This window comes from Tarenaya hassleriana, unplaced genomic scaffold (assembly GCF_000463585.1).
Source record: "Tarenaya hassleriana unplaced genomic scaffold, ASM46358v1 Cleome20, whole genome shotgun sequence".
Classification (NCBI taxonomy): domain Eukaryota; kingdom Viridiplantae; phylum Streptophyta; class Magnoliopsida; order Brassicales; family Cleomaceae; genus Tarenaya; species Tarenaya hassleriana.
In genome coordinates this window covers 2197799-2224359 of record NW_010965373.1, presented here as the reverse complement: position 1 = coordinate 2224359, position 26561 = coordinate 2197799, and the positions used below count along the sequence as shown (strand labels likewise).

At 34.4% G+C, this 26561-nt stretch overlaps 5 protein-coding genes and 1 non-coding gene across 7 annotated transcripts; 2 read left to right on the top strand and 4 right to left on the bottom strand.

Moving 5' to 3' along the window:
* Window positions 1-3748: 3748 nt before the first annotated feature.
* LOC104813878 (HVA22-like protein a) lies at window positions 3749-6229 on the bottom strand. 2 transcript variants are annotated; one of them, XM_010541663.1, is made up of 5 exons: window positions 6022-6228; window positions 5281-5307; window positions 4972-5094; window positions 4377-4620; window positions 3749-3997 (listed from the first exon to the last, which is right to left on the bottom strand). In XM_010541663.1, the coding sequence occupies exons 1-5, from the start codon at window positions 6081-6083 to the stop codon at window positions 3938-3940; spliced, it is 516 nt and encodes a 171-aa protein (XP_010539965.1). In that variant the 5' UTR covers window positions 6084-6228; the 3' UTR covers window positions 3749-3937. The 2 variants fall into 2 exon arrangements, with proteins under 2 accessions (XP_010539965.1, XP_010539966.1); XM_010541664.1 differs by lacking the exon at window positions 5281-5307 and having other exon boundaries at window positions 6022-6229.
* Window positions 6230-6487: 258 nt separating this feature from the next.
* LOC104813877 (NAP1-related protein 2-like) lies at window positions 6488-9700 on the bottom strand. The gene is made up of 10 exons (XM_010541662.1): window positions 9442-9700; window positions 8265-8387; window positions 8134-8184; window positions 7921-7992; window positions 7676-7789; window positions 7522-7583; window positions 7306-7369; window positions 7167-7223; window positions 7021-7068; window positions 6488-6778 (listed from the first exon to the last, which is right to left on the bottom strand). Exons 1-10 carry the CDS (start codon window positions 9568-9570, stop codon window positions 6707-6709), a joined length of 792 nt encoding a protein of 263 aa, XP_010539964.1. The 5' UTR covers window positions 9571-9700; the 3' UTR covers window positions 6488-6706.
* Window positions 9701-10614: 914 nt separating this feature from the next.
* TRNAL-AAG lies at window positions 10615-10695 on the bottom strand. Its single transcript has one exon. It is a non-coding gene; the product is annotated as a tRNA-Leu (tRNA).
* Window positions 10696-10775: 80 nt separating this feature from the next.
* LOC104813874 (putative pentatricopeptide repeat-containing protein At1g74580) lies at window positions 10776-13625 on the top strand. Its single transcript, XM_019202569.1, has 2 exons — window positions 10776-13425; window positions 13512-13625. Exon 1 carries the CDS (start codon window positions 11036-11038, stop codon window positions 13325-13327), a length of 2292 nt encoding a protein of 763 aa, XP_019058114.1. The 5' UTR covers window positions 10776-11035; the 3' UTR covers window positions 13328-13425; window positions 13512-13625.
* A 392-nt stretch (window positions 13626-14017) lies between these two features.
* Window positions 14018-17583, bottom strand: LOC104813875 (pentatricopeptide repeat-containing protein At1g74600, chloroplastic). The gene has a single exon (XM_010541661.2). The coding sequence runs from the start codon at window positions 16720-16722 to the stop codon at window positions 14041-14043; it is 2682 nt and encodes an 893-aa protein (XP_010539963.1). The 5' UTR covers window positions 16723-17583; the 3' UTR covers window positions 14018-14040.
* Window positions 17584-24729: 7146 nt separating this feature from the next.
* LOC104813873 (myb-related protein 306-like) lies at window positions 24730-26561 on the top strand. Its single transcript, XM_010541657.1, has 3 exons — window positions 24730-25165; window positions 25309-25438; window positions 25697-26561. The coding sequence occupies exons 1-3, from the start codon at window positions 25033-25035 to the stop codon at window positions 26349-26351; spliced, it is 918 nt and encodes a 305-aa protein (XP_010539959.1). The 5' UTR covers window positions 24730-25032; the 3' UTR covers window positions 26352-26561.

Genomic DNA, 26561 nt, shown 5'->3' with positions numbered 1-26561 from the left:
TATATACCATATATAATTAAATATATATATATATACATACATATAAATATACATATATATAAATAACAAAAATATACATATACATACACATATATATATATACATATATACATATACATATACATATATATATATATACATGCATATACAACACATACACATACATATATATACATATATATACAACATATATATATATATATAAATATATGTATATACATACATTTATATATTCATATGTATGTATATATATAGCATGTATATGTATATATATTATTTATATATGTATGTGTATGTGTTGTATATGTGTGTATGTATATGTATATATGTATATATATGTATATGTATAATGTATATATATATGTGAATGTATATGTATGTATGTATATATATATGTACGTTTATATATATGTATTAATATATATATATATGTGTATGTGTATTGATATGTATGTATATATATGTATATATATATGTGGATGTGTATATTTATATACGTATGTATATGTACATGTGTATATATATATGTATGTGTATATATATATGTATATGTATATTTTTATTATTCATATATATGTATATTTATGTGTATGTACATATATATTTATATATGGTATATATATATATGTGTGTTTATATGTATGTATATATGTATATATATGTATGTATATATTTATATACGTATGTATGTATATATACATATATGTATATATATGTATATGTGTATATATATATTTATTATTTATTTTATGATTTTTATTTAATTAATTAATTATTATTATTAAGTAATTTATTTTTTATTTTATTTCTGACGTGGCGATGACATGGCACAATGATTAGGAGAGAGGTTGAGAATTTCGCCGCCACGTAGGATTTCCGTTTATCTACGTGGCGGTTATTTGACGATAGATATTTTTTTGCCAATAATTTAAAAGTATAGAATTTATTTGGAGAAAAACAATTGAGATCAGGGAAAAGTATAAGTATTTTACAGCGATTCTCCCTATGAACAAGATAAAGAATATCTAGGGGAACATAAAAGTTATACAAGATAATCAAAATAATGCATGGGAGTATATATAGGTCAACCAAGGCAATTAATCGTTCGTGGCTATAACGATTTCTTTATAGAAATTTAAATAACAATAATAACATAGAAATGCATTAAAATAAATCGAATGTGTAGACAGACAAGATCTATACGTAATTTATAATATATTTATTTTAAAATTATTTTCACGTTAATTAAATAAAATCCTCAGATGTGTTAATTGCAGTCAGCGTGCCTCTCGCGGCACATGATCTTTCTCTTCACCTCGACAGCGAAGATTAAGCTTCGTTTCACGAGTAAAAACCTTTTTTTCCCTATATCGTTCCAATTTATTTTTCAATATTAAATTGATGTTTAACAAAAAAATATATTAAATTGGTGGGTTTCAATGGATTGTATATCAGAAAATTGTTTATTGTTTTAATATTATTTTCACTTGCTTAATAATTGTTTTCATACTATTAAAAATATTAAATTGAACATGCAGTTGATTCAGTTTCTTTCAATAAAATCAAAGATTAGAAAGCCAATTTATCGATTTGATCGCTATTGAAATTAAGAACAATATTTCAGGACAATTTTCTAATATATTCTCAAATCAAATTAGAATTGTTCTTAAGTACATATACACATGCAAACGGAAAAACAACGGAAGCACCTCATAAAATAAAAATTTTAAAAAATAATAACCGAAGCTAAACCAAATAACCGGTTTAAAACCAAAGGGTGATATATATATATATTCATGGGTTCTCTAGGGTTCATATGTGTATATTCATATGATCATATCTAGGGTTCTCTCCTTGACACCGATCGACCAGACAATTTCGACGATGCATTAATGCCAAAACATGATACCGTTTTTTATAATCTATCTTAATGATGGTTATGCTCGAATTTAACATAGATTATAATATTTACATAAATGTAGAGACGTACGTTAGTTAAGAGAGATTAGCTCATATTTATATATGTAATGTGGCGATTAGTACTACGAATATTAATAGTATCTTTCAAATTGCACGTGAATTTAATTAGAACAAAAAAGCATCTTTCTCTTCTTCCAATGCGTTGACATACACATCGTTGCATCATTAAATTTGTTTTACAAAAGGAATTTGTGCACTAAAAAAATGGTTACAAGATTTTATTAGGGAAGAAAATTATATTCCACGCGCCTGTTGTGTACATATCAATGCACATATGCATAGCATACACACGAATATTGCCAAGATTAATCTTAATTATATAATTTAATCTGTAAAAATTAGTGAAAACTATTATTGATTTTATTGTAATCTTAATTATATAATTTAATTTGTAAAATTAGTGAAAAATGATATTAATATATGTATGTGCCCGTGATAAAAAAATTTAATATTTGTTTTATCTTTCATCATATTATTAATGTTTTTATAATAAAAAATTTTAGATCCACTTCTGTATATGTGGACGGATTTAAAGTATATTTCAATTTACAGGATATTATTTTTCTGTATGCAAAGAACGGATTTAAATCAAGCATTTGATTGATTTTATATGCTTTAATTGAAAAACTACAAGAGTTAGATATTAAATTTAAGCTGTTTTTAATATCGGTTCACTAACAGCAAACCGAACCAAATCACCCCATCAATTTATGAATCCAATCTAAACCAATGGTAACCGACCACATGCTCTAATACTATATATATATGTATATATTATATATATATATATTCACAAATATCATTAATTCATATATATATATATATAGAGAGAGAGGTCAAAACTATATCTATCCGAACTTCCTCGTCTTGAGGTGGTCTCATCCAAACAACACAAAGCCAAACCTTGTTGTCCATATAACATGCAAATAAAATTTAAATTACAACTTGTTACTTTAATTAACCCAAATTGCAAACTTATAATTAAATACTAATGGCGACGTCATCCACCAAAGTTTTAGGTTCTTTTGGATAAATTTTTTTTCGCAATTATTTAAGGGTAATAATATTACTTAATATAAACTTGGACATAATTTGAATAAATACGATTGGCTGTAATGAATCTGTGATTATATTTCGAGATACTTAATTTTGGTGGTCCTACTACCAATATGTGCGGTTTGCCCCCCCAATATGTATAGCATCTTAGCATACTAAGATTTTGTCGCACGTCGATTGTGACAGGCTAATAACACCCAAATTAGAAAACGGGTCGGTGAATAGTAAATTGAATTTGTTATATATAATTATAATTCTAACCATATTGCATTAGAAAAACTTCGGCTACAAGAATAAGAAACAAATTTTTAACGGAATATTCTCGTTATAGCACCAAATGATGTGGGTCAAGTCCATTAATATTACACCCAAATATAATTATAAATGGATTGGGTTAGGCTAATTACAAAGATATTTTTTTTTTTTTGGTCATGAATCCGAAAATCAGGTGTTGGAGCAATGCAGATTCGAGTGTTCTTTTAATATCCGCATTTTGGACCTACAAGCTGGGATATTGACAAGTAACAGATAAATTACAAAAATACCTTTCAATTTATCCATATTTATGGATATATGGATGTATATATATTATGTATGAGTGTACATATAATTCTCTTGCTGATTGTAAATCACCAAAAAAAAAAGAAGGAAAGGATGATATTCCACGTGGGAGAGGTGCTCTGCTTTTAAAAAAGGGCATAAAAGGCAAGAGAGTATTAAGATAATTACACAAATAACCTTCAAAGACGGCATTTGTTTATACATGAACAGAAACTCCTTGAAGAAGTTCACATAAAACAGGAACACTTCTGACAAACAACATCAAAAAGACATTGTTAAGATCTGTTTCTCTGCACACACATTTTCTTACAGATTTCTAAGATTGAGATTATTCACTCTCTCAGTATCCAGAACCGTCATTAAACACCGTGTAATCGTCGTTTCTCCTGTGTTTATCGGCCTGCACAACACGGGGGAAAGCTCGATAAGAAGAGTATATCCGGTTTAGTCCAGATTAGTTCGGGTTAAGCTTGGTTTACATAGCATAAATTTCTGTAATTGATCAGAAGAAATTTCTCCATTTCCATTTCCGAATTCTCTCTAAAATTCAAAACTCTATCTATTACCCGAGAATCCCATTTTTATGCCCCCCCTGCATCGCTTTATATCCCGGGTTTGATCAAATTCAACTAGGAAACTTAACGCGAGGATTGACAGAGGATTCGAGAAACAATCACAACCCCGGCTAAAAGGCAGGCAGATAGTACGTCTTTGATATGCTTCTATGCCTTGGTCTGATCAAATTTCGCAAAGGAAAACTTACGTAAAGAGACACATACCCGGCTTATAAGCTTCTGGAAGGCTTCTGGTCCATTTTCCTCGATGTATTTCTCAGCGGCTGTTAAGACATCATCCCGCTTTCTGAAAATGTCCATCTTCTTCGGGACATACCATATATTGATGGTCTGAGGGTTAATGAACAAAGGTCTCACATAATGCTCGTAAACGTAAGCAGCACCGCTGAAGTAGGGGATTACGAGCCAACATGTCAATATCAGTTTCGTGTATGACCAGATGGGTATCCTGAAATAACACACCAAACCCGTAATGCAAGTGTTTAACATAGAACTGTTAAGGCCAAGGCTCGATAAGCGAGTGAATGTGATACTAAGGAACTACAATAAAGTAGTTTATCCCGTTTTAGGATAAAGCGAGTAAAGAAGACTAAAAGAAACAAGTATTCGAAAGTTTAATGAAAGAAGTATCAAAAGTTTAAAACTTTTACTGATCGGAAACCGAAAAAACAAAGACCAATGAGACATCGAACAGATACTCGAAAGAGCGTAGAGGTGTAGCAAACTCATATTTGCTTGATTCTACCGGCTAACAGTTTAAAAACAAAGTGTAGGATAAGGAATGAAATAAGAGTTTTACCATTCGATGACTTTGGAGAAAGTGAGCTCGAAGAGGGTAATTAAGGAGTAGAGGACCCAATATGTGAGCCATTGCTTGTCATCGGCATGAGATTGCGTTTCAATTGCCCTGACCGAGGCATATCTATCCTTCCACGAAAGAGAAATCATCAGATCAAGAGCTCGTAACAAATCCCGAAAGAGAAAACCATCTGCTCAGCCATTATAATCTGCTAAAAGAATATACTCATACTATATGAAAAAACCGAAACTTGTTTCGAAAGAAAGAAAAGACGAAAAAGGGTACATAATGTACTGCAGCTTCACTTACAGAGGATACACTAGGCTAACAACAGGCCTGCAAATCACAACCAGTGATTGGGAATTAGCAAAGTTAACTGAAACACAAGAAAATTTTCAACTAGTTCACTGCGAGTCGCAGTATGCGACTTAGCTTATTTCATTCCAAGAGATGAAAAAGATTCAGACAAATCGATTTCTGGCATTCATCAAATTTTGCAGCAGTTATGTCTCGGAATTCTTATGACCCGCCTCGGATAATGAAAGGACCAATGAATAGGTTCATGATTCGCATCAGATTCCACATGGATGGAACTAGAAAAAGCAACTAAAACACCAAATTCACTCCTACTTTGCTGCTCATGACCAAAGATGAACACTTGCAGCAATTGTAACTCATGATTTCTATGGCCCACATCGCATAATGGAACGGCAAACAGGAAATTCCATGATTAACATCAAATTCCATATGAACTCGATATTATTACTCTTATCAATATCAAAATTAGAAAATAAAATCCGAAACAAGAGGCTCGACACAACGTATTCTGCAGCAACAATCAACCAAACTACACATGGCAGATCCCAAAAAGGTAAATGGGTTGCTCATGGTTGAGAAAAAACAGTCAAAACGGTCCAAGATCAATAACGAACCACACGGAGCAGACAACGGAGAAGAAAGAGATCAAGGGCAAAGATCAAATAGATGAAGGTAGATGATAGGTTGCCGGAGAAATACAACGACGAGAGAGAGATTGGAATTGGGGAATACCCAGCAAGAACATCGAAGTTCTTGAAAAGAACCTTGAGGAAATTCCCAGCTCCAGATCCCATGACAAGAGCTGATGTGCGAAATAACCTTTGATTGTATGATTCTGGTTGCAATCGAGAGAGAGCGAGAGAGAGTAAAGTGTGAGTCACCTTGCAGAACAGTGAGACAACGAAAAAGTGTGCTTGTGAGCAGTGAGATCGATTCTCAGGCTGAGTGGGCATGTTTATATACATGTAAATAATAAATAAATAAATAAATGCAATGGGTGAAATGGTAAAATGTCTTGTCGGGATGGTTCATTGGCGTGTAAAAACAGGGCCGGACCGGATTAATCTACGGCTGTAAAAAACCAGTTCCAGTTGAACTTGATTCGACCAGTTATGTTTTCAGATTTATGGAGTTTATTTAAATATGAGTCGCAATCAAAATCAGCGAGATCACGAAGATACGGAAACCACATTCCACGAGAGAAAAAAAAATTCAGATCAAAACACAAAAAAAGGAAAGTTACTGCAGCCATGGAAGAATTTTTCAGACATGGCCAAATGGTTCATAAGAACAAAGATGTAACTATTACGGTACAGTGCTTCAAAATATTCCGAAAGGTAAAAAAAGATGTGCCCTTCACTAAATTAACCTCATAGCACAAACTTTACACGTCTGTTATAAGCCTTCCCCCATCAATTCATTCCTCACCATCCTCATCTTCTTCTTCCTCGTCGTCGTCATCATCATCATCGGAGTCATCTTCCTTTCCCTGGAAGACCGAGGGGAAATAAGAAATGGAATACATTGATAATACCATCTGACTCGTGAGAAAATCAGGCCATGATGGAAAAACCGAGCAAAAACCCGTGAATTTTTAGCAGAAAAGTTAACCAATCTAAGCAACAAGGCAAATGCAAGTGTTGATGATAAGAGCATATCAATATACATCAGTAAAAGCTCAAGGTGTTTCGATAAAAAAGATATCTTGTCAGTTTACACAGTTGAACATACCTCTTCATCACCATCCTCGTCTCCTTCAAAATCCTCTTCATCAGCATCCTGCATCATACATCATCATTAGCAAATATCTTCAGGTAAATTTACTCCGCTTAAAAATGAAACAAACAGGACTGAAAAATGAGGAATATATGGTTTACATTATTGAAGTAGGTGAGAGGGTTGGGCCATAAATCTTCCTTGATGATGTCTGCAACCTGCAAGAAGAGGATATACCTAAGATTCAAACTGGACAGATAGAAAACCGAACAATAAGTCCGCAGATAGAGGAACACCTACCTCATCATGAATCTCAAACTCGGAATCTTCCTTTTGTGAAGCATCGGTAAACCAGGTAAAGAAGCTGTACAGAAAGTAGTGTGGATGAGTAGTAGATATGAAATTGCTAACTAGAAAGATACAAGTTTGTAATACATTAACGACAACGAGAATTTTTGTGCCAATTTTCAATTTTCCACTTAGTGCAAGACCATTTGATGAGCAGATGGAAATTACCTCTCCTCAGCTAAGGTCCGTTTATTCCCTTTTTTCTCATGATTAACTCCGTTTGGCAAGCCCTTCATAAGTTCAAATATCGTTTGAAACGGTCGTTAGGATAGACAAATTAGATACGAAACAGTTTGCATTATGCAATACAGACGATGTTTACCTTGCCTTCCTTCCAATTGATTGGTGTGGCTGTGATTTTTGTGGCTCCTTCTTCAAGGAAGGTAAATGTCTTTGTCAGCTTGCCGTTCTCAAAATAGGGATTGGAATTAAAGTGCTGCACCCGAGTAAAGTCACAACAATTAGTGCAACGGTAAACTAAATCTAGACTTCGTCTTCTAAGATTAGCCACACGGAAGAACAATGTTAATGACACAACCAAGCAAGGGAATTGATAGTAAATCTTACAAAAGTTATAGAGTATCCAGATTTGACATCTTTGGCATCCTCTACTTCCAGAAAGCTTAAATACTTGAATATCTGTAGAATAAGAAAGACGGATCAAGAAGGTAATAAGTAAAGCAAGATCAAAGTCCAAAATGCATCTGCAAGGAATGAAAATTTGAATTAAATTTATGCAGTGTGAAGAAAGATAGGCATTGCTTAGAGAAAAACTCAAACCTTTTGGTCCTCTTCTGTTAACAGTTCACCTAAAGCAGGGTGACTCAGGAACTATACAAAGAGTAGAGATTGTTAATTTAGCAGATGAAGTTCTAAATAACACTTGAAAAGTCGTGGGAGGGAGTACTTACAGCAGTTAGCCAGAAGTCTGGGATGGAATTGATAATTTCGTTACGCTTGCCGTAAACGGGTTTGCGTATCTCGTTGTATTTCTGCTCCACTTCCAAGACCTCATCACTAGCCTTTTCATTAATCTGTGAATGGGAGAAATCGCAGATATATACATCAGTAATAGAGTAAGAATTAAATTCCAAGCATATAAAACAGCTAATTGCTGGTTTATGGTACATGGAAGAGAACACGGTAAACTAAACTACTCTACCTGCAGGACTGACCCCTTCTCTAAAATGCAGACAGGAAGAAAATACGATGCAACATATATATATATCAACAGAACATATTGTAGTCAAGTTTATTATCCTCTAAAGGGAGAAATTTATCTGACTCTTGAGCATCATTATTAGTAGGTGATAAGGTTTTGATAATCTCTAATTTCTCAAACAGAAACTGGGAGAAGCTTGTTTCAGAGAACCAAATAATCTATTCAGCTAGTGACAAAGCAGCTACAACGAAATTATCAAAGATTTGAATACAAAGAGAACCAAACAATTATCTGAAATTCTAACAATTATATACGTCCCAAAAGATATCATAGACAGATTATAACTATAATGAAATTCAGAGAAAGAAGAAGCAAGTATGGCCTTCACACTCATAAATGTTCATACTGAAACAAATAACACAACAAAATAGCATTTTTCTACCACTTAGATTCCATTTGATATCCCATATAACACCAAACGCAAGCGATGTAAAGTCTCAACCTTTTTTCCGTAGACTAAAATTGCAGCTTGAATTCCTCACACAGCGCATCATGTTTCTAAATATCAACACAACAATGCATAAACTCAAGCTAGCATGTAAAACAAATAACCCATCCACGTAAAATTCACGAGTTCATAGATAAAGATAACAACTTCAGGCATAATTATCAACATAACTCTCACCATTTATCCAAATCCAGCAACAAAGCAGACTTAAGAGAAATCTTGTCAGCGCAAATTTTAATCGAATCTCAATTCGAATTTCGTGCAGAATGAATAACCCATCAACAAAAATCACCAGACCAACAATTTCTAACCAAAATTTCGCTCATTAACCAGGTAAAACAGGGCACACGAATCCAGGAACAACGAAAAATCCCATAAATTTGTGCAACGAGACGTCGAAATAAGAAAAGGATTTCACCTTCTCGAGCTCATCTTGGATCTCCTGAAGCTTTTCAATGGAAAGAACAAGCTCTCCGTCGATTTGCTCCGCGTTTTCTTCTTGGGGGTTCTCCTCAGTTTTCGCCTTCTTGCTCTTGTCCGCCACCATTTTCGCTTCACTCACAATCCTTGAAAGAATCTAATTACTAAATCTAACCCTAGCAAAAGGAGATTTCGGCTCCTTGTTCTCCTTCTGTTCCGTCTGAAGAGAAGTAGCTAAAACCCTAAAGTTCTGATGTATAAGTTGGTGAAGTGCGAGGGAGGGCAACAGAGTTAGGGTTTTGGGGGGTTTATGTGGACCAATAAGATCTTGCCATTTGTACAACTAAGGGTATTTTCGTCAACTTATAAACCACTATGGGTGCTTTGGACATTTTCCTTTATATACCTTTTCTTTCTTTCTTATTTTTTTTACAATCTCAAAATCAATAATAATAGCTAATAATAATAATAATAATAATAATAATAATTCAATGATTGATATATATATATATATAGTCATTTTAATATTAAAACATTTTTTATTTTACAAACTTTTTTAACTTAACCTAATAAAATATTTAAGTTTTGTCTTTGAAATAGTTGGATGATACTATATTATCATCTCTAGCAATTTTTCTACAAACTTACAGAATTTTATATCATATACTCAAAAGATAAAAGCAAAAAATCTTAAATTATAAATTCTAACTCTCTCATATTAAAGTAATTTTAAAGAAAAAATATTAAGTGACATTTCTTAGAAAAATGAATAAAATTATACTTACAGCATAATCGAACCCCACTTAAAAGATTTTATTCCAAATAAAAGAGTTATCTTTACTATTAATTTTATAAATTTAAAGTTATAAATATAATAAAGCGAGGACCAAAATGCAATTACGAGGCTAATCATTGTGAGACATTTTCCTTGGATAAAAAATTATCAAATCGCAACCAACCAGAAGATGATTCTCGACATTGATTGACTTTTTATCTTTTCTAATTCCCCTTTCCTATTTATTTATTTTTATTATTATAACAAATACCCTTCACTACTGATTCAAATTCTATTATTAATTTATAAGAAAATATATGTGAATATAAATTGAATTCGATATTATTATCCTTTTTAATTAAAAATCGAAGAGAAAAAGAGAGGAAAATGGAAAGATGTGGAGAGTGGGATTTGAACCCACGCCCTTTCGGACCAGAACCTTAATCTGGCGCCTTAGACCAACTCGGCCATCTCCACTTTTGTCTATCGATTCTTCAAAATATTAATTCCAATACTACTGCAATGCATTCCCCTCTTAGCGGGATTTTCTCCGCCGGGTTAGCCGTCGAAGCTGTTCGGAGAATTCCAGGTAAACCTTACGAATATTTCAATCGATGGTTCGCTGTCGGTCAGTTTGTTTGATTGATTCGGAATTGAGATTAGATGATTTCCCCCATAGATTTCTGGGTTCGCGTTGAAAATGGCTAAATCAGTCATACTTTATCACGTTCTTCGATTCCCAGTTTCTTTCTTCTTCATAGGATTTTCTGGGTTTCCGAGGGCTTCAAGGACCTAAATCGTGTTTTGAAGCACCTCAATGGGTACTCGTCTACTCCCCAAGCATGTAGCCGCAGTTATCAAATGCCAGAGGGATCCTATAAAAGCCCTAGAAATCTTCAATTCGATGAAAACAGAGGATGGTTTCAAGCATACGTTGTCTACTTACCGAAGTATCGTCGAAAAGCTCGGCTTTCATGGAAAATTCGAGGCCATGGAACATGTCTTAATGGAAATGAGACAGAATGTGGACAGTTGTTTGCTTGAAAACGTCTATATCGAGGCAATGAAGAACTATGGTCGGAAAGGGAAAGTTCAAGGAGCTGTTAACGTGTTTGAGAGGATGGATTTCTATGAATGTGAGCCCACTGTTCTGTCTTACAACACTATCATGAATATTCTGGTCGAGAATGGTTACTTTGATCAAGCTCACAAGGTGTATATGAGGATGCGGGATAAGGGAATAACCCCGGATGAGTACTCGTTTACGATTAGGATTAAGTCCTTTTGCAGGACAGGACGGCCTCACGCCGCTTTGAGGCTTCTCAACAACATGCCGTTTCAAGGGTGTGAGCGGAATTCGGTTGCCTATTGCACGGTGGTTGGCGGGTTATACGAAGCAAATTTCAGGGATGAAGCATATGATCTGTTTGGGCAGATGCTTGGACAGGGTGTATCTCTCGGAATAAGTACATTTAATAAGCTTTTACATGTTCTATGCAAGAAAGGTGATGTCCGAGAGTGTGAGAAGCTACTGGATAAAGTTCACAAAAGGGGTGTTTTGCCAAATCTGTTTACGTATAATTATTTTATCCAAGGGCTTTGTCAGAAAGGTGAGCTTGATTCTGCTGTTCGTGTGCTCGGTTGTCTCATTGAGAAGGGACCGAAACCTGATGTTGTTACTTATAACACGCTAATCCGTGGGTTATGTAAGAATTCCAAGGTTGCTGAGGCAGAGACGTACTTGGGAAAGATGGTTAATGAAGGATTGGAGCCTGACAGTTTTACTTACAATACGCTGATAAACGGATATTGCAAGAACAGTATGGCACAGAATGCAGAAAGGATTCTGAGTACAGCTGTTTCCAAGGGGTTCGTGCCCAACGAAGTCACCTATCTCTCCCTAATTGATGGGTTGTGTCAAGAAGGAGATATAAATCGTGGTCTAGATTTATTCAATGACGCTGTGGGCAAAGGACTAAAGCCTAGCATTGCTATTTACAACAAACTGATAGAAGGGTTGTCAAAACAGGGTCTAATTTTCGAGGCAAATCAGCTGATGAGTGAAATGTCTGATAAGGGTTGCAATCCTGACATATGCACTTATAACATACTCATTAACGGATTATGCAAGATGGGTTGTGTTTCTGATGCCGATGGACTCGTAAATGTCATGATTTCCAAAGGTTACTTTCCGGACATTTTTACTTTCAATACTTTGATCCATGGTTATTGTATGCAGTTGAAAATGGAGAATGCCCTTAAGATCCTAGATGTTATGTTGGACCATGGTGTTGATCCTGATGTATATACTTACAACTCCTTGCTTAATGGTCTCAGCAAGACATCAAAGTATGAAGATGTGATGGAAATTTATACAACAATGATTGGCAAAGGTTGTGTTCCTAACTTAGTAACGTTCAACATACTTCTTGAGAGTCTATGCAGAAACCGAAGACTAGATGAAGCATTGGGAATGCTACAGGAAATGAAAAGTAAGGATGTAAACCCAGACTCTGTTAGTTTGGCGACATTGGTCCAGGGCTTTTGCAAACACGGGAATTTGGATAGAGCTTACAAACTGTTCCGGAAAATGGAAGAGGTCTACAAGGTTTCAAAGACCACAGCAACATATAATATCATGATTAATGCTTTCATGGAGAAGCTAAATGTTAAAATGGCTGGAAAGCTTTTCCAAGAGATGGATGATCGTGGCTTTGTACCTGACGAATACACATACCGGGTTATGATTGATGGTTTCTGCAAAGCAGGAACAGTCAATTTGGGTTACAGGTTTTTGCTCAAGAAGATAGAGAAAGGGTTTATTCCATCGCTTACGACTTTTGGACGTGTGGTAAACTGTCTCTGTGTTGAGGATAGAGTCTTTGAAGCTGTTGGCATCGTCCATCTCATGGTGCAAAAAGGAATAGTACCCGAGGTTGTGAATACGATTTTTGATGCTAGCAAGAAGGAGGTAGCTGCTCCTAAGCTTGTTGTGGAGGATCTACTGAGGAAGAGTTGCATTACATATTATGCTTATGAACTCTTACATGATGGCCTTAGAGATAAAAAGCTACGCAAGAAAAAGGCTTTCAGACCGGTAACCATCTGACAGGAGAGGTTTATGTCAGATCTGTTTGCTTGATGAACAGCTCAAACTTTTCCGTTGTAAGCATTCCCAGGACACGGCATCTTTTCCCGAAGAAGATGGTAATTCTCATTCATCATCGGTTTTACTTCTTTCTTCACTGCATTGCTTTCTTGTAAAGGCAGTAGTCTCAAATTTTTTTTACCAGGTGACGGCAAGAGAGCCTTAACCAACTAATATGGATGATAATATATCTGTAGATATATCACCTGTATCATTAGGCTTCCCGTTACATGCTGGTTAGTATCTTGTTGATCATACAGATTTATTGACATTAATCATTTGTTTATTGCATAAAGACAACCTCCCCTTTTAATTCATATGAATCAAAAGATTTTTGTTGTTTTTGGGGTATTCAACAACTGTTTCAACTGCAACTAAATTCTTTTTTTTGAAACATCCTATCTGATTTGGAAAAAAAAAATCAGAAATGGTTCAGCTTGAAAGATACATGATACAATTCAAGTATACTCAACTAAAAAAAAAAACACTTCTGTCTTGATCTTCAACTGGTCCTGTAACTTTTTCTGTAATTCAAATTATGTGCACCACCACTGATTTGTCAGGTATGATGAGCTTCAAGTTCAGACCGGAACATCTCCATCGGTATCTGAACACCCTCATTTCATGCCAAACCCGCGCCAGAGCCTGAAGATTGCGGCAATAGCTTCTGCATATCAGATAGAACTCCACCCGGGTTCCTTCCTTACGCCCATCCGTTTCATCAGGTTTCGAATCTCTTCCACTTCATCCCACTCACCGACCTCTGCAAGAACGTTTGAGAGGGAAATGTATGACCCGGAGTCTGATGGCTCTAGCACTATGACTTTTTTTGCTGCTAGCTTTGCGAGCTCAACATCCCCATAAAGTTTGCAAGCAGCAAGCAATGTTCCCCAGACCAAGGCATTGGGTTTGATGGGCATATCGTTGACAAACCTCTCAGCCTCTTTAAGTCTTCCAGAGCGCCCGAGGGCATCGACCATTGAAACATAATGGCGGATTTCAGGTTCGATTCCATAGTCTTTTGCCATTGAGTTCAATAGGGCATAGCCTTCTTCAACTAAACCACCATGGCTACAAGCAGACAAGATCTCTACAAAGGTCACTTTGTCAGGCTTAATTCCATTGTCTTTCATCAGAGTGTACACTTGTAGTGCTTCAACGGCTTTTCCATGTTGGGCATAACTTGCAATCAGTGTAGTCCATGCAATCAAATCAGGGTTATATATCTGGCTGAACGCTTTACAACAATCCTCTATACTTCCAAATTTGGAATACATTTTCACAAGTGAAGTGCCAACAGAGGGTTGTGTGAACAAACCAATTTTTGTGATGTAGGCATGAATTTGAGCTCCTAGTGATGATATATCCGAATGTGTAACAGCTCCAAGCATGGATGAAACCGTGAAAGAGTCCATTGCAAAATCAGACATGATCATCTCCTGAAAAACCAGGAATCCATCCTCGACTAACCCGTGTTGTGAATATCCAGAAATTAGCGACGAGCATGAAGCAGTGTCAATAGTGAGTCCATCATAGACCTGCCTTGCCAACTTCAGTGAACCGCATTTTGAGTACATATTTACCAGTGAAGAACCGATAAGTGACCCTTTATCAATCTCTGCACGTAGCGCATGGGAATGTATTTCTTTGCCGATCAGCAGAAGAGAAAGAGAGGAACATGCAGTAAGAACAGCAGATAGAGTGGTCTCGTCCGGAACTGCACCTTCAGACAGCATCTCCTTGAAAAGTTTAATAGCTTCACTTGGATAACCATGTTCTGAGAAACCAGAAATCATCGAAGTCCAGCAAACGTTGTCTCTAACCGGCATCTCCTGGTATACTTTGAAAGAATCTTCCAAATGACCGCATTTGGAGTACATTGTGAAAAGAGAACTACCGACAGAAACATTCACCAACCCGTTTTTAAGGGCGTAGCAATGAATCTGCTTCCCTAGATTTAAGCAATCCATTCCACTTAATAAACTGCAGACAGAAAACTCATCAGGTCTGAAGCCCTTCTGAAGCATTGCAGTAAACAGTTTTACCGCTTGATCATGCTTTTGATTTTGTGAAAACGAAGATATCATCAGATTTCCTAGATCCGGGCTCTGAACGTGATCTGATTCCTCAAATACCAGCTCAGAGAGATCTATTTTCCCCATCTTTGAGTACACATTGATCAAGGCAGAAGTTACTGCAGGATTCATGAGAAATCCACTTTTCAAGACCCATCCATGGATCTGAACCGCTTCACAGAACATAGAAGGCTTAGCACAAGCAGAAATCACACTGGTAACAGTATGGCTGTTGATCTCAGTGCCTAGTTTTCTCATTTCATCGAATACTGCAAGAGCAGAGAAGCCATCGTTATCCTTACCGCAACCAGATAACAGCGCTGTCCAAGAAACAACGTTAGGATTGGGGATTAGGGAGAACGCTTTCCAGGCCATGGCCATACGTCCACACTTGGCATATAGATTCACTACTGCAGTACAAGCAACCACATCTTCAGGTGAGCATTTGATCACCTGGGCTTGAACCTCTTTGCCAAACCTAAGCTTCTCGAGTGCAGCACAAGCGGCCAAGACACTCGGATAAGTGTGACCATCGGGCAGGCAAAGCCCGGAACACATTTCTCGGACAAGATCCAAAACGATACTGTACCGATGATTCCTAAGTGCCCCACCTATGACAACATTCCAACAATACACGTTATCATTACATGAAACATCACGGAAAACCTTATACGCATCTTCGAAGCTTCCAATCTTCGAAAACGTGTCTATCAAAGCCGATCGAACAGTATCATTCAAGAAATAGCCTTTCTTTATCGCATCCGAGTAAATCAGCTTCGTAAGCAGAGGAGCTTGCAGAGAGCAACAAGCTGAGAGCACACACCTATAAGTTATCTCGTTAAGCTCGAAACTCAGAAACTGCATCAAACGGAAAAATCCCCACGACTCATCGAACAAATTGTTCTGGTTGTATCCCGAAATCATAATATTACAAGAAACCACGTCTGGTTGAGGAATTGTGTCGAACAGCTTCCGCGCGTCGACCATGGAAGCGGATTTGGTGTACCAATTGAGCAAAGATTTGCTGAAGAAAACATCATGTGGCAAAGAATGTCGTCTGAGCAAAACAGCGTGGAGAATTCTAGCTGTCTCGAGTGTGCAATGTCTCGAATTCGATTGATCGGCGAAGAACTGAAGAGGGTCGAAAGGAGCCGACAAATTGCTATCTTCCCCGGTAAAGATAGATGAGTTTGGGCAAAAGGAAACTGAAGATAGCAATCTGTAGGAAGAAATCGGATTTCTGATTGAGTAGAAGCTCTGATGGGTGAGAAATTTCATCATCAGTTCATGGTATCAAACCACTCCCTTCTTTTAACGTAGGATTTTTTGTTCTCTCATAAAATCTCCCAAAAAAAGTTCTACAATCTTACTTGCTCTCCAAGAAAGCCAAAAATTAGAGTACCACAATAAATTTTTTTAATGGAATCTATATATTATTTATAATAAGATTCTATTTAGAAAAAAAAAAGTCAAGACTTTATTTTGGAAGATTCGAAGAATTCCGACAACGATTCCCGAAGTTTTCCCCCGCCGCCGATGACGGTCAGGCCTCACCATTGTATCTCTATCCTCAGCATAGCGCAAATGCAAGAATTTAAGAACCCTGACTCAAATCCGTGGCTCTTTCGTCAAATCCGGCGGCCTATCCTACGCCGACCGTCTATTCTTTAGCTTTCCCGACCCCGATGTCTTCATGTACAACGCTCTCGTTCGTGGGTTCTCTGAATCAGATTCGCCGGGTAACTCGATCATGTCCTATGTTGAGATGAGGAAGAGAGCTCTCGCCCCTCCTGATAGCTCCTCGAATTTCCGGTGTTTGGAAACTGGGTGTCAGATGCATTCTCAAGTGCGTTGAAGCGTGGACTCGATCAGCGTGTATGAGAGAATGTGGAAACGTGGAGTTCGCTCACAAGGTGTTCGACGAATTGCCTGAACCGAGCATACTCCCTCTAGACCTGAAAATTACAAGATGGTGACTTATCTCTTAATTTTGAAATATTTGATGAAAAATATGCTCATCAAAATTATTATTCAATTAGAAATTGATGATTATACTATCCAATCGGAAATTGATATGTAGAGTGATAGATCACATATTTTATCTGTAGATATAGTTGTTTCACTGTTGTATTTTTTTTTACAACAGTTTAAAATATTCAGCATTTAACTAAAAATGTGTATCATATATAATATAAAAAGCATCTCTTTCCTTGTTTCATGTTTGAGATCTATGCATGGATATTTTAGTTGGATTATCCAAAAATCAAATTGATATATTTACTTGTCTGTATCAATCCCCCTTCTTTTTATATATATATATAAACACACACGAAAGATAATACATTTTATCAATTTTATAAAACTGAGAGCAATAAAAAGAAAACAACAACAGATTAAAAGGAATCAGTTCTTCCTGTTGTTTTGTTTTCTTACTTGATTTCAACAAATATTCTTTAACAAAAAAAAACAAATATTGATTAATATGAATTACTATCTCCGTAATATTATTCATAGAATTCGACCCTTTCTTCATAAACGGCCAAGTCTCGTGTTACCGATTTGGATATGGACTCCGTAGTTCAAATTTATATATATATAGAGATTATTTATGTTAATTTGTCACATGTCATTTATGTGTGGCATGTAAGGCCAAACATTCAGTTTGGCGGTACATCAATTTGTTAACTAAAAAAAGATTTGATTATATATATATATATATATATATATAAGGCAATATTTAACCCGATTGGATTGGTATAAAAAAAACAACTATAAAAGAACGAGTCCACGCTACAGAATTGTGTATATACCAATGTTGATGTTTTATTTCGGCCAACTTTTTCTAAAAATATTTGCATATGTATTGTTTCTGATTATATTTATTTTCATGTACTATCTACGTTTTTTTTATTCTAACAAATAGGGCTAGGCGTTTCGGTTCGGTTCTTTGAAACCGGACCGAACCGAACCGTTAAAACGGTATTTTTTCCGACCCGAAACCGCTGTTATTTCCCGAATTGTACCATTTTTAGAGAACCGAATTTTTCCGGAACCGAACTTTAAAAATCCCGAAAAACCGAATATTTTTAAAGGAAATCTATCATTTTTTTAATAAAACCCGGAACCGAACCGAACCGAATACAATAAAAAATCCGATTGGTACCTATTTTTATAAAACCGAAAGAACCGAACATATTTATTTCATCCCGAACCCGAACCGTTTCCCGAAACGTTCACACCTAATTCTAACGATACCTTCCATTTTGTCTTAATATTATTTTTTCTATTGTTTTTTTATTATTTATTAGTTTTCTTTTTACTATTTTTTATGATTTAATTTCCCTGTAATTTATCCAAAAAAAAATTTCTAAATTTATTTGATTCCTTATCAATCATGTTTTCCCATTTTTTTCTTTATTAAATTTTATTCTATTTTATTCTATTTTTTAATTTGTTGCGATCGCTATTATATCAAAAATATCCTTACTTTGATATTCTTATTTCAACACATATCCTCCTCTACTTGTGATCATGTGACCCAAAATACAGTGTGAATACATTTTAATTTTATTGATTATAAGGTTAAATTTATGATGATCTCACTAATTCATTATGTTGATACCTTGTATATCTTACTAATTATTTGATTAAAACATCATAAATTTAATGTTATGAATAATGGAATCAACATGTGACCACACTATATTTTGGGTACATGATCACAAATGGAGAATGATATATGTTAAAATAAGAATAGCAAAGTAAGAGTATTTTTTATAATGCCCCGTTGCAATCACAATATTTCCCATTTTTATGTTATATGACATTATCTTTTTTTGTTGTTTCTGTTTTTATTCCATTGCTGATCATATTTTTACTTGTTATATGACTTTTTTTTTTTTATAACCAGGATGATTCCTCGGACCTTCGACCCGACTACATCCACCCTAGGCCCGGGACCAGCCTTTGTATATGGATCATTTTAGTCCAGAAATTACATCTCTCCCCACCAGTGGAATCGAACTCAGGATCTTGTCACCTCTCAACCATTGGGCCACCAACTGTTGGGTACTTGTTATATGACTTCTTATAACTATTAGTTTCTTTTGCCTTTTTCCTTTTATAAAAATGTATATCGTGTAATTATACATTATTCGTCGCTTCAAAACGCACATTTTAACGTAGGATGTATATTAATTTTTATTTTATTTTTGTGTGAAAGGATGTGTATTAATTAGATATCTTGTAAGGGTCCATGTTTGACTTTGACTCAATTCGTTTAAATTGAAAAAAAAAACGAGCTGATAATATAAGGTCGTGCATTTTTTATGGATATGATTATTTCTTTCAAATATATATCTATTGATTATAATTTTCTCAATTAGTCTTGTATCTCTTATATCGATCCAAAAATCTAAAATTTGCAACTTTGGTTTTTCAATATATATGTGTTTAGAATAATTTCATGGAAGAAAACTATCTAATTTTCAACCAGAAGCGGAATTGATTTTTTTTTTGTTCATATTGATCATATTGAGCTTTATCTCATATAAAAAATAGAAATATATAAATGAAAAAACAATCCATGAAATAAATGAGTAATAGCCAGAAGTCAAATTAGGAGGACATTAAAAATATATAGCGCATTAATTAGCCTGTAATATGATTGATAAAAAAAGATCAATCCTCCGTCACCAATCATTCTTTAATTACGGCAACGATTAATCATATTTTCTTCCTAGATCGACAGATAGACACATGACAAAAAAAAAATCGTTTTATTAGAAGCATATATATATATATATTGTTTAATTGATTTTTTATTAATTTTATATGAAATAATTTAAATATTTAAATAATTAAAACTAATTATTGATAAAAGAGATCAATTTTCCGTCACTAATCATTCTTTAATTTCGACAGTGATTAATCCTATTTTCTTCCCAGATCTACAGATAGACATAATAAAAAAATATTCGTTTTATTAGAAGTACATATATATATATTGATTAATTTTTTATTTATTTATTAATTTTATATGAAATAATTTACATATTTAAAGAATTAAAACTAATTTTATATGTATGTATGAAATTATAAATATAGATAATATATATGATATAATATAATTTAAACATTTATTTGTGCCTTTACGAAAAATAAGTGGCTGCTTTCGTATATAGATATACATGTATTATTTTTTTATTTTTTTATACACGTATTATATTGAGTGAACATGCATGCTCTTCATCCGATTTTCACCTTAAAAACATAACGTTTTCGTATGACTATCTATAAATTTATGTAAATGGGTTCATCTTATGAATTCCATTACTCGATTTGCGTATATCGTTTTAGCCGACGAAAACCTTTTCAAATATAAAATTCTAATATAAGTTTCAAGGTAATTTTTTTAACTATTAAATATTTACTAAGGATGTCTTTATATTGAAATTTAACCTTAACTTCGCGTTATAATAACCTGTTATTTAAACTTTTGGTTTTACGATTTATCATTTGTTGAATAACATCCATGATTTGCATGTACAACATGCGCATTTACGCATGACTTCATAAAGCTGTTTTGGTCCACAATTTTCATGCTTCATAAAGTTTTTAAATTTATAGTCACTTAATTGTTTGACCCCAAAATTCTTTCTAATTCTTAACGACCAAAGCTCGTGAGATTTTCGAGATAAATATGAATATATTAGAGGTTTTACCTTTTCTTTTCTTTCTAGAAACGAAAATTTTCATCAAATTTTATCTTGCTGCATATATATATATATATATAGAGAGAGAGAGAGAGAGATTGGTCAACCCGTCTAGAATGTGTAATCCAATTAATCGAATGCCAAAAAAATCAATTAATGTCAGTAATGAAAAGAAAAATAAAGAGTTCGCAATATATATGATGGTCAAAAACAAATATTTGGAATAATCCAGACTCCAATTCCAATATGAGGTCAAATCCATTATGGATGACACTCGAGTATTCATTCTACGAAATGTTTGGATATCTTCAGATACAACAACAACATCGCTTCATTTCCAAGTTCATTTGGAATCGGCCGTATGAATCATTCTTCTCCATTCATTTCGATCTCGGGTTAATTCTTTCATAATCTGCAACACTTCCAAATCGTTTATAATGACACGCTCTTAAATAAATTTAAGTCTATATTTTCCTTTCTTTCTCACCCCTAATTTGGATATATTTAGATAATAGAAAAAAAAAATGATGGCAAACACATAAATTCTGAAGTTAAAAATCTTATAATTTCACCTCTGTTAGATATTTTGGGACGTCGTTTGAAGACTAAAACCTCTTAATCAGATTGAATATCCAAAACTTGAATATTTTTCTACAACAGTAATTTTGGAAATTCCCCGACATTTTTTTGTAACAGAAGATTTATAATAGATTAATAAGATAAAATAATGAAACCCTTTAACAAAAAAAAAGATAATGAAGTAAAAACGATAGTAGACCATGGGGCAATACGCATGCATGTGAGATTTCGTCTCCACCTTCCTTTCCGTATAATAAGTCTAAATAACTATTCAATTGTGACGATCCCAAATTCAACTTTTCACTAACTCTTTTTACCCGTTGACTTGGTCCGGTCGACGTCGGCGAGTTAAGAAACTAATATTGGTTTTTTTTTTTTTGGAATTATATATCACTTAATTCTAACGTCGATCTAAATAATTCTTTTATCATTTTTAAATGTTCATCATATTTAAATTTTCTAGCTACGTGAAAAATCATATATTATACCGAAACATGTTATCGGATCCAGAAAGAACTGTAGCTTGATTTTCTACACATAAAAGAAGCACTAATTTTCACTATTTTTATATGAATTAATTTAAATAATTAAGAATAATCTTAAAGACACCGTAAACATGTAACCCTAATTCCACAAATCTAAATCCGCTCATGCTTTATGTCTCTCTTTTTCCAACTAGAGCATGGAGCAAGAATACCGCTATATACAAACCCTAAAACTTAACTTACGACCGGAACAAAAAGCAGGTCCATCCATGCATGCATGCATGCAAGTATATATATAATTATAAATCTCCGTATATGTCTCTTTTACGTCCGTAACAGAGACCGCACATTGGTCTGCGCACTATCCCACTGAATTCGTTATTGACTGTCACATTTGACTCGTGACTCGAATTATACGATTTCACTCAGTTTGACGGTCCGTTGGCTCACGCGCTCTAACTCGCCGATTTTGTTGGTCACCAAACTATTTAATTTACCTGTTTAAGTGTTTCGATGTAAAATCAACCGAACGATAACAAAAAAAAAAAATCATCATGAGTAAGTTTGTATACATGTTTATAACTTCTTTATGTTTATATAATTGCATAGTTTTTTTAATATAACTTTTTATGTGTCCATACATATGAATTACTAGAAACTTAAAAATATATATATATGAGATCAATTTTTTTTATCAGATTAATTATTTAATCTCATATGAAATCTATGGCAAGATTTAGATATCCAGTTGTCGGTAAATAAATTATGCTCACATTTTTTTTTGTCTCAAGTGAAATCTCCAAATGCTTGTATGTCGTGCCATAAATATTCCGAAATTCATATTCTTAGAGAAGTATAATTTCAGTATAAAAAAACGTTAGGGTTATAAACCAAATTAAAATAATCATTATTGGTTTTGAAACATTAGATTGAATATATTAATTTAAGGAGAGGAACCTTCTACAATCACGTTACCATCGTGCAGAAAGGTTCCAAAAGGGCAACGTCTTTACTAATCGCAAAAAGGAAGATAATTTTTAAAAAAAGTTTTTTTTTTATGAAATAAAATTTTTAAAAAGTTAATTTTAGAATATGGCTATTTGACAATAAATCCAGATTAATACTTTGGATTTTCCATTAATTCATATGTTATATTGAAAATTTATTTCTATAATATATATCCTCCAAAAAAGTATATAGATTATATTCTGATATTTAGAAGATAAATAAAAATCCAAATATCATGCCCTACATCTTGTTTACTTGGTAAAATTTATGTCTCGAATTTGAATTAGCTTCGGGGCTTGGTGTAATGACAAAAGATTCCATGATTCTGTAAGAGATTATGAGTTTGATTCCACTTTTCAACAAACCTGTTATTCTTTGGATGAATTACACATTTCATATAGTTTGCATACTATTACATAGAGTTATAGATTTATCATCATGTCTGAAGGGTCGTGGATGAGTTTCCACCGTTAAACAACAAATCCTGTATGGTTAATAAAATTCCAAAGATATATAAACACCAATAGAAATAAAATAGATACTAGATCACTCACACATCCATCACATTATGAACACCTACCATCAAATCACCATAAAAAAAAAAATTAATGCACATGGTCACCGGATACTATTTTATAATGCAAGGAAAAAAACGGAGCTTTGATGAAAAAAATATATTCTCAAGTAAAAAGATAAAAATAGCCCTTTACTACAACAAAGATAATATTTTTCATTTTTTAGTCTTACAATAAGTTTTTAGTTTAATTTTTAATACAAAATTAAATTCTTTTCATCTACTTTATCATAACTAAGTTTTGGATTCTAGAATCTATCATTTGACATTTACAATATGAATTAATATATGGAGTATGTTCATAATACTTAATTACAATTTTTTTTTGGTTTAAAACTTATTACAAATTTCATATTGATCTTAGAGTTGAAACAACATATATAGATTAATATCTCCGACTTACCATCCTGAAATAATTTTAAATTTACTAATATATGATGGTAGAGGACTTCAATATGGATGTTTCATTTTTTTTCCGCCTAATGATTTTTCCTTGCAACCCATAAGAACTTTATATAATAAAACACAGAAAAGCGCATATTACATAATTAACTTACATAATTTCCTAGCAACCATATGTTAAGCAAATTCACGTACAGTTTGACTGCCCGAAAACGTAAAAGAAAGACACTTAATTACTCGTGTTTTTGGTGCCATCCTCCTTGATTAGAGGAGAGAGAGAGAGAGAGAGAGAGAGAGAGAGAGAGAGAGAGACTTTTGTGGCAAAAAGCAAAAAACGAGTAAATGCTCATCGCTGTCCGTATTGACTTTACGGTCAGCGTACAAGAATACATAGCAACACCAGTCTTGTCTTCTGGTGTCTTTGTATAATACATAAAATCAATACGGTATCTACATTTCGACACATACGCTTCTTTATGTGTACGTTCCTTTTCTCTGCATATAGACAAACGACCCATGACGTCTGTCTTCCTCGTCAATATCCATGTAGTTCATGTACCTCTTCTTTTTTTTTCCCTTCTCTCTAAACACCAAAATCCATTAAAAGGGGGGAGATGAAGAAATGGTCTTTCCAAATCCAAATTAGAGAGTTCATGAGAAGAAGACCCTTGTTGGTAAAAGCCAATCTAGTGTTCCTACTTCTATAGATAAGTCCGCATACACGTAAATATATATATATATACACACACACACACGTCTACAACAGTAGTCCTATATATGTGTATCTACATATGCATGTGTAACAAATAAACATACGCAAGGAGTGGATATGGGAAGACCACCTTGTTGCCACACAGCCATCGTCAAGAAAGGGCCATGGACGCCGGAGGAAGATATCTTATTGGTCTCTTATGTTCAAGAACACGGCCCCGGGAATTGGAGATCTGTTCCTACTAATACAGGTCTTGATCATCATCACCATCACCATCACATCATCATCAACTTGTTCTTCTTCTTCTTCCTCCTCCTCCACACCTCTATATTGCTGATTTTTGCAATCTCTCCAATATGCTTTACCCTTTATATTCTTCTTTCTGGTATTCAGGACTGCTTAGATGCAGCAAGAGCTGCAGGCTTCGGTGGACTAATTATCTGAGACCGGGCATTAAACGAGGAAATTTCACGGAGAATGAAGAGAAGATGATCATCCATCTCCAAGCTCTTTTGGGAAATAGGTGAGTACATCTTCTTTCTCTCTTTTCTTGCAATCTCCGATTTTCAAAATACAAAAAATAATATGCGTTATCGTTATCTGTCTATATGGCCATTTAATGGATAGTCCACCGACTAAAAACGGAAACAATAAAGCTCATTTGTACACTATGCAACATGAACTGAAGGTTATATGTGCAAAGATGTTATGTTAGATCTTAGAATTTTCTTTAACTCAATTCTAAACAAGGATTAGTTCATGTTTTATCTGGAATGTGAAGATGGGCAGCAATAGCATCTTACCTTCCACAGAGGACCGACAATGATATAAAGAACTATTGGAACACACACCTAAAGAAGAAGCTAAAGAAGCTTCAGACAGGGCTCGAAGACACGAAAGCATCTTCCAACAGATCCAACAATAAGAGGGTTCCGGACAAAGGCCAATGGGAAAAGAGGCTTCAGACAGACATGAACATGGCCAAACAAGCCCTTTGTGAGGCTTTGTCAATAGACAAACAACAATGTTCCACCACTCATCCCAACCTTCTCTTCGGTCCATCGAAACCCTACCAACCTTCCTCTTCCGCTTCCACTTCCGCAACGAAGAGTACTTACGCTTCGAGCACCGAGAATATCTCGAGGTTGCTCCAAAACTGGATGAGATCTCCGCCAAAATCGTCCATCAGCAGTGTTCATGCCCATGATCAATCATTGTTGAGCTCAAACTCGTGCAGGAATTCGGAATCCGGGTCGGTGGATGAGAAAGCGAATTTAACTCCCGAGACAAGCACGTTAATCCAAGGTGAAAGCAAGCCAAACAATGAGACTACTCAAGGTTCATTGTCATTGATAGAGAAATGGCTGTTTGATGATCAAGGGTTGGTCCAAGGTGGCGAAGATCTCATTAGCATGCATAATCAAGAGTTGTTCTAAGAGAAATCTGCTCTTGTAACTTTACTTTATTTACTCCATGTTCTTGTTATTTTAGTTAGATTTACTGTGAGCGTAAGGCTGGCTTGTCGTGTTCCTTAAACCAAGAAGTAAAAGAGTCAAAACTGTGAAAAATGAAAGTGTTGTGGAGTTTGAAATAAATGAAATGTGTACATTGTTAATGCAGGTTTAGACCGGTTTAGTTTGGTTTAA